General features: G+C 58.6%; 4 protein-coding genes across 4 annotated transcripts; 2 read left to right on the top strand and 2 right to left on the bottom strand.

The window, feature by feature from the left end:
• Positions 1–2,618: 2,618 nt before the first annotated feature.
• Positions 2,619–4,437, top strand: MKK02DRAFT_45871 (uncharacterized protein; the record flags this gene model as incomplete). The annotated part of the gene is made up of 6 exons (XM_053093654.1): positions 2,619–2,739; positions 2,788–3,039; positions 3,088–3,393; positions 3,440–3,636; positions 3,681–4,328; positions 4,375–4,437. The coding sequence occupies 6 exons, from the start codon at positions 2,619–2,621 to the stop codon at positions 4,435–4,437; spliced, it is 1,587 nt and encodes a 528-aa protein (XP_052946936.1).
• Positions 4,438–5,065: 628 nt separating this feature from the next.
• On the bottom strand, positions 5,066–10,275 carry MKK02DRAFT_34185 (uncharacterized protein; the record flags this gene model as incomplete). Its single annotated transcript, XM_053088865.1, has 3 exons — positions 5,066–6,301; positions 6,344–8,146; positions 8,191–10,275. 3 exons carry the CDS (start codon positions 10,273–10,275, stop codon positions 5,066–5,068), a joined length of 5,124 nt encoding a protein of 1,707 aa, XP_052946935.1.
• Positions 10,276–10,648: 373 nt separating this feature from the next.
• Positions 10,649–11,395, top strand: MKK02DRAFT_45869 (HRDC-like protein; the record flags this gene model as incomplete). The annotated part of the gene is made up of 6 exons (XM_053093653.1): positions 10,649–10,687; positions 10,750–10,786; positions 10,841–10,937; positions 10,997–11,071; positions 11,150–11,251; positions 11,299–11,395. 6 exons carry the CDS (start codon positions 10,649–10,651, stop codon positions 11,393–11,395), a joined length of 447 nt encoding a protein of 148 aa, XP_052946934.1.
• A 273-nt stretch (positions 11,396–11,668) lies between these two features.
• Positions 11,669–13,150, bottom strand: MKK02DRAFT_45868 (Sucrase/ferredoxin-like-domain-containing protein; the record flags this gene model as incomplete). The annotated part of the gene is made up of 3 exons (XM_053093652.1): positions 11,669–11,871; positions 11,915–12,312; positions 12,360–13,150. The coding sequence occupies 3 exons, from the start codon at positions 13,148–13,150 to the stop codon at positions 11,669–11,671; spliced, it is 1,392 nt and encodes a 463-aa protein (XP_052946933.1).
• Between the last annotated feature and the right edge of the window lie 7 nt (positions 13,151–13,157).

The following is a 13,157-nucleotide window of genomic DNA, read 5'->3' as shown; positions in this document are numbered from 1 at the left end:
CTTCCGGGAGGACCATGACTGGCCGAGAGCCATCGCAGCTCAGCCGCAGCCAGGCACACTCGGGCCGTTGTTCGTGCCATCATACAACCGATGCCACCACGTCCGGACACGGGCTGCCTACATTCTCCCGTACGACTGCCGGCGATAGTGCACGAGAATCAAACCGCTCTTCGAGCCGATGGTCCAGATCCACACCTCCTCCGACTGATGCCTCTACGATGTTGAGTCTCTCAACGGTCAAGGACAGCTTCTGCAGCTACACACGGCTAGCCTTCGACAGCGCCGTTAAGGCCAGTGGTGCCTATGCCGGTAAACGGCTCACAGTCACTGGTATTTCCAAAGCCTCGGAGATCTGGCAGAATCAAGACATTTCTGCCGCTATGAGCAGTATGGCGAGGGAGGCCGCCAGTTTCGGATCGGCAATTCCCACTGCAGTATCCGAGGCGACTTCCGCGGCGTCGAAGTCCCCCTGGACCGGTCCTGTCTTGGGGACGGTCGCGGGGGTTGTCGCTTATGAGCTGGTGTCAGGATTACGCGAATATATGAAGAGTACAGACGGCGTCTCGAATTCGCGAGAGAGCCGCTCATAAGATAGCTTCGATTAATACAACCTGCAGCTAGTGTCGACCGAGAGGAGATCGTACAGGTGTCGATCGGGGAGTCCCATTGGGTCTGGGAAGTCTACGTGCTATTGCTCCGAATGTACCTGTGTCTCCAGGATCATCCTGCAGCATGCTGACATCTATCTACCCAAGCGCAAACGCCACACCCCCCAGTCACCTTGATGGGGACTTGTGCGGTACTGACCCGTTCAATCTAATGAGCTTCAATCACCGAGTCACACGTGCGCTCATGTCGCTGCGTAAGACCGGTGCTCCCCCGACAACGCAGCAGGAAGCTGACTGCAAGAAGCAAGTCGATACGTGCCTCGTAGTGGGCTACCGCCTTCTCCCATCTCTCATTGTCGAAATTCGCGTGATCCGGTGCCTCCGCCAAGACGCTATAGGCCTTCACCTACGAGTGGCGTTCTGCCTTCGTTCCGATTCACGTCTTCGGGATTGTCGCCGCCAGCTCGGAACTTACGTTGGGGAAGGTCTCGGTCCTTACCTAGAAGGCCCCTTTGCCCAGTGTCCACTGGTGCTGGTGATCGGCGAGCGCCGGGCATCCTTTATCCTGCAGCGATGACAGGTCTTTGACGCGATGCGCGCCAGATGAGGCGAAGGCGCCAAGCCTCGGCCACATCGGCGAGATATGAGCACGGGTAATGCGGCGAAAACGAGCTAGTCAGGCGGAAGGCCGATGCAGTGAAGGAGAGGACTATAAGAGGCGGCCAGAGGGGGTTAAATATCGTACGACTCACAACCTCATTCACACTCGATCTCATTCTCCAAACGTATTGAAGCGAAGCGACTCACCACCACACACCACACACACTCCTCACGATGTCCTCCAACTCCAATGTAGGTCTCACATGCAATGTGCCCATGACAAGCGAGAGCTAACCATGTAGCCCGGTGCTTCCACGCTGCGTCCTCAGCCGACCTTTGAAGAGTACCTCGCGTGGCTCGGTGTAAGTTTGGCCATGCCATTGGGCCGCTTCCGCTTTGATTTAACCCTTCCGTAGCTGATGAGACAGAAAGCTTCCCACAGCAAGAGCATCACGGACTACACGGCGTGGCTTTCGAGTCAGGAGGCGACCACCTGGTCATCGAATCGGAGCAAGCAGAGCAAGCAGTGAGCCTTGATGTCCAATTGCGATCGTGCTCGCATCATTGTCGGAGGCGTCGTCGTGGGAGCCAAGCTGGGTCTCTAGATGTCTATGTATGAATGCTGCCCATACACCATACGACCATTTGTGCCTCCAGGACCGACCTACAGCATGCTAACATCTGCCAATCGCTGCCACACCTGCCGCCACATTCCTCACGAGCCAAGAGAGTGGTGACGAGCGGGTGGCGCAGATTTTCCGCCCTAAATGTAATGATGCCGTAAGAATGTCTCGGACTCTTGTGGAGCTTGGACTGTTCGTCCGAGAGCGGTCAAGAGCACGAGTGCGACGTCGAGGGAAGGTGAGACAGGGGTGACGCAGAATTTCGGTAGCCGCAGCGAGGCCGAGGAGGAGCCGCGGAGCTAGCTGAGGGTATGCTCACCAGTCTCCGTCTTGTCAGCCATCTCCTTTCCGCATTCCTTCCATCCATCTCTTGAACTGCTTCTCCGATACACTCGTAGCAACACTTTCGCCACCCTGCGATCCCGTATTTGAAAGGCATAACTCTACATCTGGACCGAGCACGGAGATATCAATCACTGGCATCACTCTGTCACACCGTCAATTCGTTAAGGTCGATATCCCCGCACGGCGCACAGACGACCCTCCACTTGGCCGATTAGGTTTCGCGCTTGGAAGCTTTGCGGGAACGAAGACCCCAAAGGTTAATCCTCTCCTTTAGATTGGATTTCCGCTTGTTCGCTTCACTGCGCCCTCGGGTTTGCGTCCCATCACTTGATCAGTCAATCCTCCGTCCCGGCATCCTGTACATATCTTCTATCCGGATCCACCTCAGGCGCCTCTCCTCATCAAGCGGTTCCCTTCCACATCGGCACCCACGCGAACGAGAATGTTCGCGGCTCTTTCAGCAGTCGCTGCGATTTTGGCGGCATGGGGAGTTGAGGGACAAAGTCAGACGGCAGACTCCAATGGGTGTCTTCGACTGCTAGGGAGTGTAGCGTGTCCAGGCTGTAAGTTCTGCTGGCTCCATCTCTACCAGTAATCGGCTGATCCACCAGTCCAATACGCCTACATCAACCCATCCAACCTATCCAATGCCTGGCCTTGGCTCGCGGGTGTCACGACCGTCGCTCAATTCGATGTCGCGGCGCTCAACTACTTCGTCGACCCAGATCAATGGCAGCAGACCAAATTTGTCAATCAGCTGGGGTGTACGAATGCGACGGGGCGGGTCATCCAGTATGAGCGGTCAAGACTGTGCAGTAATTGGGTGAACAGTGTATGGGGACGGGCATGTACGGCCAACTACAGTAAGCTTGGTCTCGCCTGACAAGTCATAACACGCGCTGACCGGTCAGACGGAACATCAGCAGCTACATCCCAGAAGATGCTCTGCCAGTCCACCTGCCTCCAATACGCAGCTTCCGCCCGGAATCTCGTCAACTCCACTGCATGCCCTGGACCCGATACAACCAACGGCGGACGGGAAGCGGCGCTGCTCAAGGACTATGTCGATTGTACCGACTGGTTCACCCTAACTACCAACAATACCCAAACCTGCGTCTCTGGGCAGGACAACGAGGGGAACTGCGGGTTCGGCTCGAACACCGCCGAACTCTGCAACTTCTGTCGAGGAAACAACGTCGACAGCTGTTGCTACAGATGTGAGCCTGTATCGCCATCCCGATTGGAGCGAAGCTGACCCTGCAGCGAACACTGATGTCTCGGTGTGCGGCTACGTCCTCCCAGTCCAGCCTTCGTCGACCTCATCCAGCGCGTCTTCGACGGGAAGTTCGTCCGCTTCCAGCTCAGCGACAGCTGCGATGAGCGATGCTGGAAGCAGTTCGACCCTTACTGGGGGCCGGTTGGCAGGTGCTATCGTCGGCGGTGTCCTAGGAGGTCTCTTGGTATGCAGTATATCTTCTTATGTTTCGACAACGCTGATGTTCAGCTTCTCGCCTTACTGGCTCTCCTCCTTCTCTGCCTTCGCCGACGTCGTCGAAACGCCGCGAATCGCCACTCTACCTCATCCTCCTTCGCGCCCGCCGCTGCCGGCACACCCGGAGGGCTCTCTTCCCTGTTCTCCGCCAACTCCCCTCAGCCCAACGCATCCGAAAAAGGTCTCATCGGCAACTCACGCACCGCCGGCATGTCCAGTCCAACCATGGGGGGCGATACCGTATACTCCGGACACAACAAATCGGCCCTCTCAAGCGGTCTCCTGGGCGGCGCAGGGAACCGAGCCAGCGCAGGCACAATCCCGGGCATGCTATCTGCTCTTTCCCTCGGCGGCGCTGGGGCAGGACTCGGAGCGGCTGCTGGATCCGGCGCAGCCGGATCAGCACTCAGCGGTCCGGGCGTCCGAACGTCCGGTATCGTCCTTCCGCGCGTACGGGACGAGAACCAAACAGCACCAGACAAGTGGATCGAGACGGGCGCAGAGGTCTCGGTCCTCTGGCCATATCAGGCGACACTGCCGGACGAGCTGGATCTGCGGCCGGGGATGAAGTTGAAGGTGCTAAGATTGTATGATGATGCGTGGGGAACAGGTGTGATCGTAGGTGGGGAAGACGATGGCAAGCAGGGGGCGTTCCCAGTGGTAAGGTCTAACCCTTCTCGCACAGGCGTAGTAGCTGACATTTCAGGTGTGTGTCTCGGAAGGTTCAACTCTAGGCTCTTCCGGCGCAAGCAGCACAGTGTCACACTAGCCCGTCATTTCGAGGAGAGATCATGTGATTGTGTAGCTATAGCGCAGATTGGTCAGGTGGTCGTGAGCTCAAGTATAATAGGGAATAGTCGATCAGGTAGATATAGCTAACATAGTTGGTGGATGAGCTCCTCACTGTGAAACGTTATCCATCTGTCCAGCCATGGCCATACAGGTGCAGCATGTTTGTTTGATGCAATGCGAGACCCAGATGTCTACCTGATACGAAAGATACAACTCCCCAACCTCTCTCTTCCCTCCAGATGTAGTCCCAAAGCGCCAAAGACCCTCTCAGCACCACCTAATCGCCAAGCTAGGTGATGGGCTCGAGGAAGCTGCAGATCACCAGCCCGATATCTCCGTCCTCTTTCCGCCCGACCAGTAGCCCGTCATTCTCCACGCCGATCTCGGGGTATGGGAAAGCGGGCAACTCGTCGATGCGTCCGACCTCGTAGAAGACGCTATCAAAGTCAGCAGTGCGATGCAGATATACTCAAGGTAGCTGGAACTCACTCGATGAGATCACCAGTCGCGACTGGGAGGAAGCGGAGTTTGCGATATCGCCTGCTTCCGACTTCCGTGGGATCGCTATAATAATTAGCTTGGACTCTGACCATGTCTGTGGTAGCTTACAAGTCCGCCACCACACCACACTGATACAACACCCGCTCGTTCCTCCATCCCTCGCCCGCGTCGTCCTCCAAAACCCCCTCTCTCTTTCCCATCGCTGTCGACGCTCCACTCCGAGTTGGCGGCGTAGGAGGCACGACCGCCACTTGTCCTTGTACCTGACTGGACGAGCCGCTGCGCACCCGTTCGATCTCCAGACCCTCCAGGTCCGCGACGGCCGGTGGATCAGGCATCATCCCGCTAGCTTGCGACCGGGGCGTGAGGCCTATCCCGCTGAACGTCTTTTCCTCGCTCGGACTGATCTTGGGTAGACCGAAGGATCGACGATCAACCGAAATGGCGTCACTCTGGTCCGTGGAGGCCGGGTTGGATGCGCCTGAACGAGTGACGGAGAAGCTAGCCGGAGCGGGCATAAGGAGGCTGGCCGATCGGCTCCGGGTGGCAGTATCCGTTGAGCCCGCGCCCATCCGCCGTACGCTGCTAGCGGGCGAGACCAGCTTGGCCCCGTTCGGAGCTGGGCGCTGAGCAGACGAGAAGCTGTTGGCATGCCTCAGATCTGGCCGCGAGGCCGAGGCGCTGATGGAACCAGTCGGAGAGGCGTTTCCAGATCTGTTGGATCCGGTCCGTACATGCCCCCGTCCACCAGTCCGCTCGCTATAGCTCGCCATCCGGTCTGCCATGCTCTTGGTGGCGCTCCGCGTGATGCGGAAATGGTCCATCGCGTCCGCGTAAGGCGTCCACGCGGCCTGCCAGGTCTGGACGATCGATGAGGCCGCGGTAGGCTCCAGCGCCGTCTCCCCGTCATCATCGTTGAGATCAATCGTGTGGCTGTCCGATGATAGAGTAGGTGACCGAACGGCGGACTTGGGTGATTGAGCCTTACCAGTCGCGGGACTGGCAATCCATGTCCGGAGGTACGCGTCGACCTTGTCCCGCACCGTCGAGTGGTACCGGGCTTGCGCACGCGAAAAGGCGAGGACAGCCAGATCAAAGATCCGGATGTACCCCTCGAGGAATGTTGGCAGCTCCTCGACCAGCTGGGTATGAAGAGCGACGAATTCCCGCGCCGAGTCAAGGGTGCCACGATCGGGTGTGCGCAACCGATCCTTTTGCTGTGTGATCCGGGCGTAGTCGGCGGCTTTGCCATCCCGCTTGAGTATGACTTTGCGGGGGTTCTCGCTGCAGTCCAGCAGCCTGGAGAGGGCGGGCATGACCTGGTTTCGCACCTCGGCGTTCTGTAATCAGCTGAGCCCCGCGGCGGGTGACGTATGACGCACCAATTCCACCCAGCATCCGTCGATCAATGCTTCTCCGACCTTCCTGAACGCCCTGAGACGCTTATCTCCCGGATCGGTTCCATCCAGCTTGACGACCCGTTCCCAGCTCGCAACGAGGTTCAACTGCGCCACAAACACCTCCTTGGCCGCCGCGGTATACTGCACAACCTCCCTTCCTGTCCTTCGTACCATCCGCTCGGCATCCTCCAGCCTCTCCACGAGGAGCCGATATTCGGTGAACGAGACCTGCGGGATGGTACCGCCGAGCAGATCCGTTGGGGAGGGGACGAGTGTGGCAGTCGACGCAGTAGCGAGCGAAGCGGTGGACGGGTTCGCCAAGGTGTTGGCTAGGGAAATTGTACTCGCCCCTCCCTTATCTTTTCGGAAGAGCTTCAGTCCGCTCTTCTTTGGGGTCTTTGCCCCACTCCCTCCACCGAGCGCACCAGGTCCACTGGAGACCGGCTTCTTGGATATCACTCCGGCAACAAGATCTTTCCGGCGCTTCGCCTCGTCAATTTCCAGCGCCATGGCCCGACACTGCTCCGCCGCCGACCGAATCGAAAAGTAGTCGGGATGTACCGGCGTCGTGCACGCTAGCAAATCATCAAAGAGTAGGGGGTACTTTGTGATTCGCTGGACCGGCTTGATGAGCATCGAATCGAGATTCCACGCGTGTGTATGGGGCCGGATCTGCTCCCATCGATCTTTGAGGTAGGTGGAGTGTGAGGGATCCGCCTGGACTTCGACGAGCCGGACCGAGGCGGTAGATTGACGAGCGCAGTAAAAGTTGTACAGGGGCCGGATACGAGGTAGATTCGTCATGAAGACCTCCCCGAGCTTGTCTGTCCCGCCTTCGCCTTCCCGGCCTGTAACGCCCGGACCAGCTTCCTCTTCCCCTATTGCGCGCGCGAATTCCACCGCGAGGTCCTCCGAGGCAGACGCGAGCTGGTCGATGTTGAGAAAGATGGCGCGAATATCGGCCGGACTGAGGGGTTTGCCGATGGGCGAAGCCATATTCGCCCCAATGACGGAGGTGCGAGGGCTAAAGTGGGGTAGAGGTGATAGAGAGGTGGAAGAAGCAAAGTACGAGCTCATTCCGCCGATCTCGGCGGATGCTGAAGGACTTCTAGGAAGTGGCGAGGCCGGAGGAGGCACATTGGCCTGGGTGGATTGAAGGGAATAACCCGATGTAGGGCGACTGTCCATGGACTGCGAGGCGGGCATAGAGTTCTTGATGATCTCCCAGCCTGGGCTGAGACTGCCGTTCATGCTGTCCGCCATGGAGTGAACGGAGGGACGGCGTTGTTGTTGGCTGATCACCATGAACGCATCCCGGAGGAGAGCGAGGTCCGTCGCGTATGCGCGCTCCGTCATGGCGATCTCGCGGATGAGGTGGGATCGCTTAGAGAGGCCGGCGCTGACAGGGGGTTCAGGAGCTTTGGCCTGGGCCGACGCCGAGATGTTGGGTGTGGTGGGCGAGCGGAGCATAGGTGGAGGGAGGAGTCGGTTCTGCGCCGCCATTGGGTCGGTCCCGCTCCGCAGGTGGGGCTGAGCCGACGGGGACAGGCCAAGTAAGCGAGACGCCTTCGACGGCGGCGAGCCATGTCCGAGCAGCGGCATCGAGGGGGATTTGGTCGGAGTGTGTCGAATAGGCTCCGGTGTGAGCGGAGCTTTCGATGGAGCAAGTAGAGGTGTGGAAAAGGTGGTAGTGGTGGTAGGGATCGGTGGGGTGATTTGGCGCTCGGTAGCAACCTCAGGAGCTGCCTTCCCAGACGAGGCCGACGCGATCTCGAGGGATGTTTTCTGACCTTCAGCTAAATTTCATATATCATCGGGACTTTACTCACCTGCTCCACCTCCCAGTCCGCAGCTTGGATCATCGCCTCCATTTCACCAGGCGCCATAATTCTCCCGCGCCGCTTGGTGCTCCACTCTCCCTCCCCGTGCGCGCTTCGAGACCCATCCTCCCTAGTCCGCCTGCTATCCGTTGACCCCGCTTGACTCCTCCTTGTACCGCTCGAGTATCGGTCATCCTTGTTGCCCGCGGAAAGCGGTAACCTCCCCGAGCTCCGTCCACCTGGTGAAACCCCTTCTTCCGCCTCTTCTGCTGGCGAGTCGAGGAACAGCGAAGGTGTGCGGGTGATGGGTGAGTCCCCTTTGGTCGATCCGGAGGCCATTCGTCGGCTTGACGCAGCTGATTCTGGCCTAGAAGCCAATTGACGCATTGGATTTCTGGCTGGGATGGGTGGACTGTTTCCCGAGCTAGATTGCCGCCGAGGAATAGCGATCGCCGAGGTGTCGACAACTAGGCCTTGACGGTTCCGTTCTGGTTTGGGACTCTGACGGGGGAGGGTTGCACCGCGCTCAGAAAAGTCTGGAATGGCAGCGGGTGGTGCGGCGTAGTCGGAATCAGGAGGTATCTGGCTCCCTCTCCTTCCGACCCGACTGGGGCGTTGAGAGGTGGTAGGACTTGGCATAAAGTCTGAGTGGTCTGGCGGGGCCGAAGGCGGCATTACCTGCACCTTTGCAGACGTCGGAGATACCTCACCCAGATGGACCGCCGTTGATGCTCTCCGCTTGGCATCGATTGGCGGCCGACCGGGCGGAGCAATCATCTCCTGGACACTGCCTATAGTGATCAGATTCTCGCGGGAAGAGAGTCGAGGGGAGATCGGCGGCCGAGCAGTGAGCAGGGCCCGCTCATCAGGGGCGATGGAGGACGTGCGAGGGGCGGTGTCGACGCGGAGGGGTCGAATTGGAGTGGTGGGGTCCGTTTCGGGAGCAGTAGAGGTGGAGAGGGGATGGGCCGCATCGTGCGGACGCACAGAGATCGACTCTTGATCTACCTCAGTGACTGATTGAGAGGAGGACCGCCCAGAGCGGCTCAGTCTCCGGTTGTCTGCACCTTTTGTTCCGCTCCCATCTGACAGTAGGCTCGATATGGATGTGATGGAAGTCCGGGGCGTGTGAGATTGGGGACGCGGTCCCGAAGGTCGCCGACCGGGAGAGCCGATGCTTCCTGAGGAGGGCCGCCGCCCGCGTCCGAGTGAGGGAGGGGGGGATGACGATGTATGGGATGGTGAGGAGTTGGACAGGATGTAGGATGTGCGGCGTGAACCGGGAGGAGGGGTTCGAGGCACCCTTGGCACGGTCGTGCCCGGCTGTGGATCCGGGTCTTCTGGAATACCAGCTTCTCTGGGTGCAGCCTCCGAGGATGACGTGCGGATCGACTCTATTGAGTCTGATGGGCGAAGTGGCCGTCTGCGCGGGGAGAGCACCGGTATTTTCGAGCCGGGATAAGGAGCTGCCGGGGTTTGGGAGCGGGAGCTTGACGTGCTCGCTGTTGCACTCGTAGCAGCAGAGACCCGACGCACTGGCCTTGGCAGCCGACTGGGCCCTGCCTGTCCCTGTGATACACTTCGAGGATGTGGTACCGATCCCGGTGAACCAGCGGAGAGTGGTGGTGTCGCTCGAGGGGCAAGACGCGTAGCCGATCCCGAGCTCGACGCTATAGGGATGCGCGAGCCCGAAAGTGATGCTCTGGGAGCTGGACGTGTTGGTGTGGTCTCACCCGAGATGGCTGTTCGTCTCCCTGCGACCCCCTTGACGGGCGTAGGTGACCCTTCACGACTGTCATTCCCTCTTCCCTTCCCTCCGGATCCGCCTGCTCCACCTCCCGCTTTGTCCAGCACCTCCTGGCCTTCCTTCTCCTCGCCGATCCCACTCGCCGCGCTGGGTCTCCTTGAGACCACAGGTCGCGGAGCAGACCGAGGCGATGGAGGTTCCGACCGACTCTCGAAATAGTCTACTGCGGAGGAGACTCGGTTGCTCCCTGATGCTGCCGGCGACGCCGATGGAGGGGTAAAGTACTGAGAGCCGCGTCGGCGAGTAGATGTCGGAGGTGTCGAAGCGTCAGGGCTCCGTGTCTCCATGATGGATATTGATCGCGGACGTCACACCGCTATAAAATGAGCAAGGGATCGATCATGAAGGGTCTATGCTATCATCTGCTGTGCCTCGTATGTGAGACGTTTTGCGTACATTCAAGCTGCCTGCCAGTCCCTAATATCCACTCCTCTGATCTCTCCTCTGCTCTGCTGACTGTGAGTACAGTGATTGATGGTAGTAAGGGTGAAAGAGGATGTCTTTTGGGTCACCCAAAAGGTCGTTGAGCTTGTTATCGTTGGGGTCATTACGTAAAGCATCCGGCGATCGCCGCCGCGACTCATTCCTGCGCTGCATGACTTGTTGCTCGACCCAGACATCCATCTACCTCTTTGTGCTTTCCTCTCATCCCAAGCTATCATGTCAGCTCAAGCAGGTCCATCCAAAAAGCGCCCGGTCGTAAGTCAGCCTCAGAGCTGGCGATATACCAAAAGAGATCAGCAGTTGACACTCGATAATAGATCGTCGAGGAGGATGCGACGAAATTACAATTCGGAGGTCAGCCACCCTAAGCTCAGAGCAGTCATGGTGTACAGAGCTCAATCCGAGCAGAATTCGCAGATGGCGAAGCTCTGACGGTGATGGAAGTCCAACTGTTATTAGCGGCCACGAGGAACGCACCGGGAGCACCAAAAGCACCAGATAACAAGTCAGGCTGGTCACTTTGCGCGGCTGTTTGCCGTACTGAGGTGAGGCTGACTACAACAGGGTGTATAAATTGACGAGCGAATACGTCAGCGAGTTCTCCAATGCAGCGTCAGACGTTGTGGATAGTATGAGAACGTGAGTTTTCTTGAGACTCAGCCTCGGCCGGAACAGGCGAGTGCGACCCGGCACGCGACCAGTACTCATGCGCAACAGAGCTCTGATGGCACATACTCAGTTCCTCAACAAGTTCGAGGTCGCGCAGATTTTGTATCTGAGGCCTGAGTCCGTCGAGGTCGCCGTGGCGTTAATACCAAGGTATGTCCGCGAAGGCGACATCTGCCGGGGATGAGCTGATGTGCCAGTCTGGATAGGCATATGGGTCAGGACGACACGACCGAGACGCTCTCGCAGATTTTGGAGGATGTCAGGGGGATAGCGAGATACGGAGGCAGGCCATAGCCGAGTCTGTAGAAGGGGTTGAGGTGCAGCTGTCGAGAGGATGGCTAGAAGACGGGAGGAGGTGGCCGAGGGCCTTACCTGGCGAGGAGGAGGAAAGGCTCAGCGGTATAGGGGGTCACCACTCCGTGATCCCTTTAGATAATGTAGAAACGTACGTGTCCTGTCAACAGTCAGGCCTCGATAGGGGATCGCATAACCAACAATTAACGGAGGCGTCTCTGGCATAATCACATCAGAGCAGATTACACTGATGCTAATTCTCACTAACACCCCTCAAAATCTTGGTAGACCAATCAAGCCTTCCTGGCCAGACTTTGCAGCCCACTCGGCCAGCTCTTTCGTGACTTTGATCTGGCACCCTAGTCTACTCTCACCATCCCGATACGCCAGCGCGTAGCCAAGCACGTCCAGCTCCTCCTCTGAAGGTTCCGGTATTGGTGCCGACGAAGGGATATAGACATGGCACGTCGCACATTCTGCCCTTCAGCTCGATCCCCCCGAGTGTATGGCGGGACCTACCGAGCTTCCCTCCGCATACTCCTTCGATAGCAGGCAAGCCCTCTCTCTTGCCTACTTCCAGCAACGTCTCCCCAACTCCAGCCCTCACTTCCCTCACTAGTCCCTCGTACGTCTTGAACCTGATTCCCACCTTCTCCGCCGGCGATGTCTGAGCCACAGACCCAGCCTTGACCGCCTTGTCCTCGGCTCGCTTCTCTTCGCCATGCGCCCAGGCGACGCCGCCCCAAACCCCCGCCTGCTCCACCTCTGACAGCCCGTACCGCCCGCGCCAGTGCTGCCACATATCGTCCGCTTTATCTCTACCGTCTATGATCCACGAGAGGAAGTGAGGAACGTGCTCCGAAGTGAGATTGGACATCATATCCAACGAGGGGAGGACAATGGCATTGGCAGCGTACCTGTTGTGTCAGCAATGGCTCTAAGCCTGATATAAGAAGTTGCGCACTTGTGTCCGCCTACGTGCGCTACCTCCCGGACAGACACCTTCTCCTGCAGTCCCCTCTTCTCTATATCCGCTCTCAGCGCACGAACCACCTCCCCACCCGTGTCCCCACACCGACAATCCCTATTTCCATGCGTGCAGACCAGCACCTCCCACTGCTGCCCTTCCCCTGACGTCTGCCCGTCCCCCGGACTCAGTGCCTTCTCCTTATCAACCTTCCGTCCCAACAGCTCCTTCATCTCCCGAGACATGATCGTCCCTTTCGAGAACTTGTTGAAAGCGTGCGAGGTCCCATCGGGCCAATACAGCCGCGCAGGATACACCTCCTCCCCCTCCTCAGGAAGATCAAACTCCGCCGAAGAGCCAACTCCGTCCCATACCGCATTCACTACAACGCCCTTTGCTTTCAGAGCGCGCGAAGCGAGGCCGAGGAGAGGAGACGCAAAGTCGAGCTTGGCCGGCCAGGAGGATGGGGGATGAGGGATAGTCAGGAGCAAGAGGGCGAAGGAGGGGTTGATACTGCGTGGGAGAGGCTGCGGGTGAAGCGCCTCTGTGGAAGGTGAGGGTGCGAAAGGGGTGTACATGGGCCGAGGGGGCGGAGCGCGCGGAAGAGCGGAGGTGGAATGCATTCGGCGGTGAGATAGGACGCATGTCGATGTTTCGAATTCATGGTCTGGCCGATCTCGAGCTGCGATCCAGCGAGAGGTACTGCTCCCCGATCGACCGAGCTGCAGAGCCGCTGGAGGTGGTCGAGGGATGCGTTTAGACATCGCCACAAGCACGCTCGGCTTCATCTTGTAG

The sequence above is a fragment of the Dioszegia hungarica genome (genome assembly GCF_025882075.1).
Source record: "Dioszegia hungarica strain PDD-24b-2 chromosome Unknown MKK02contig_8, whole genome shotgun sequence".
Classification (NCBI taxonomy): domain Eukaryota; kingdom Fungi; phylum Basidiomycota; class Tremellomycetes; order Tremellales; family Bulleribasidiaceae; genus Dioszegia; species Dioszegia hungarica.
This window is presented reverse-complemented; position numbering and strand designations above follow the sequence as displayed.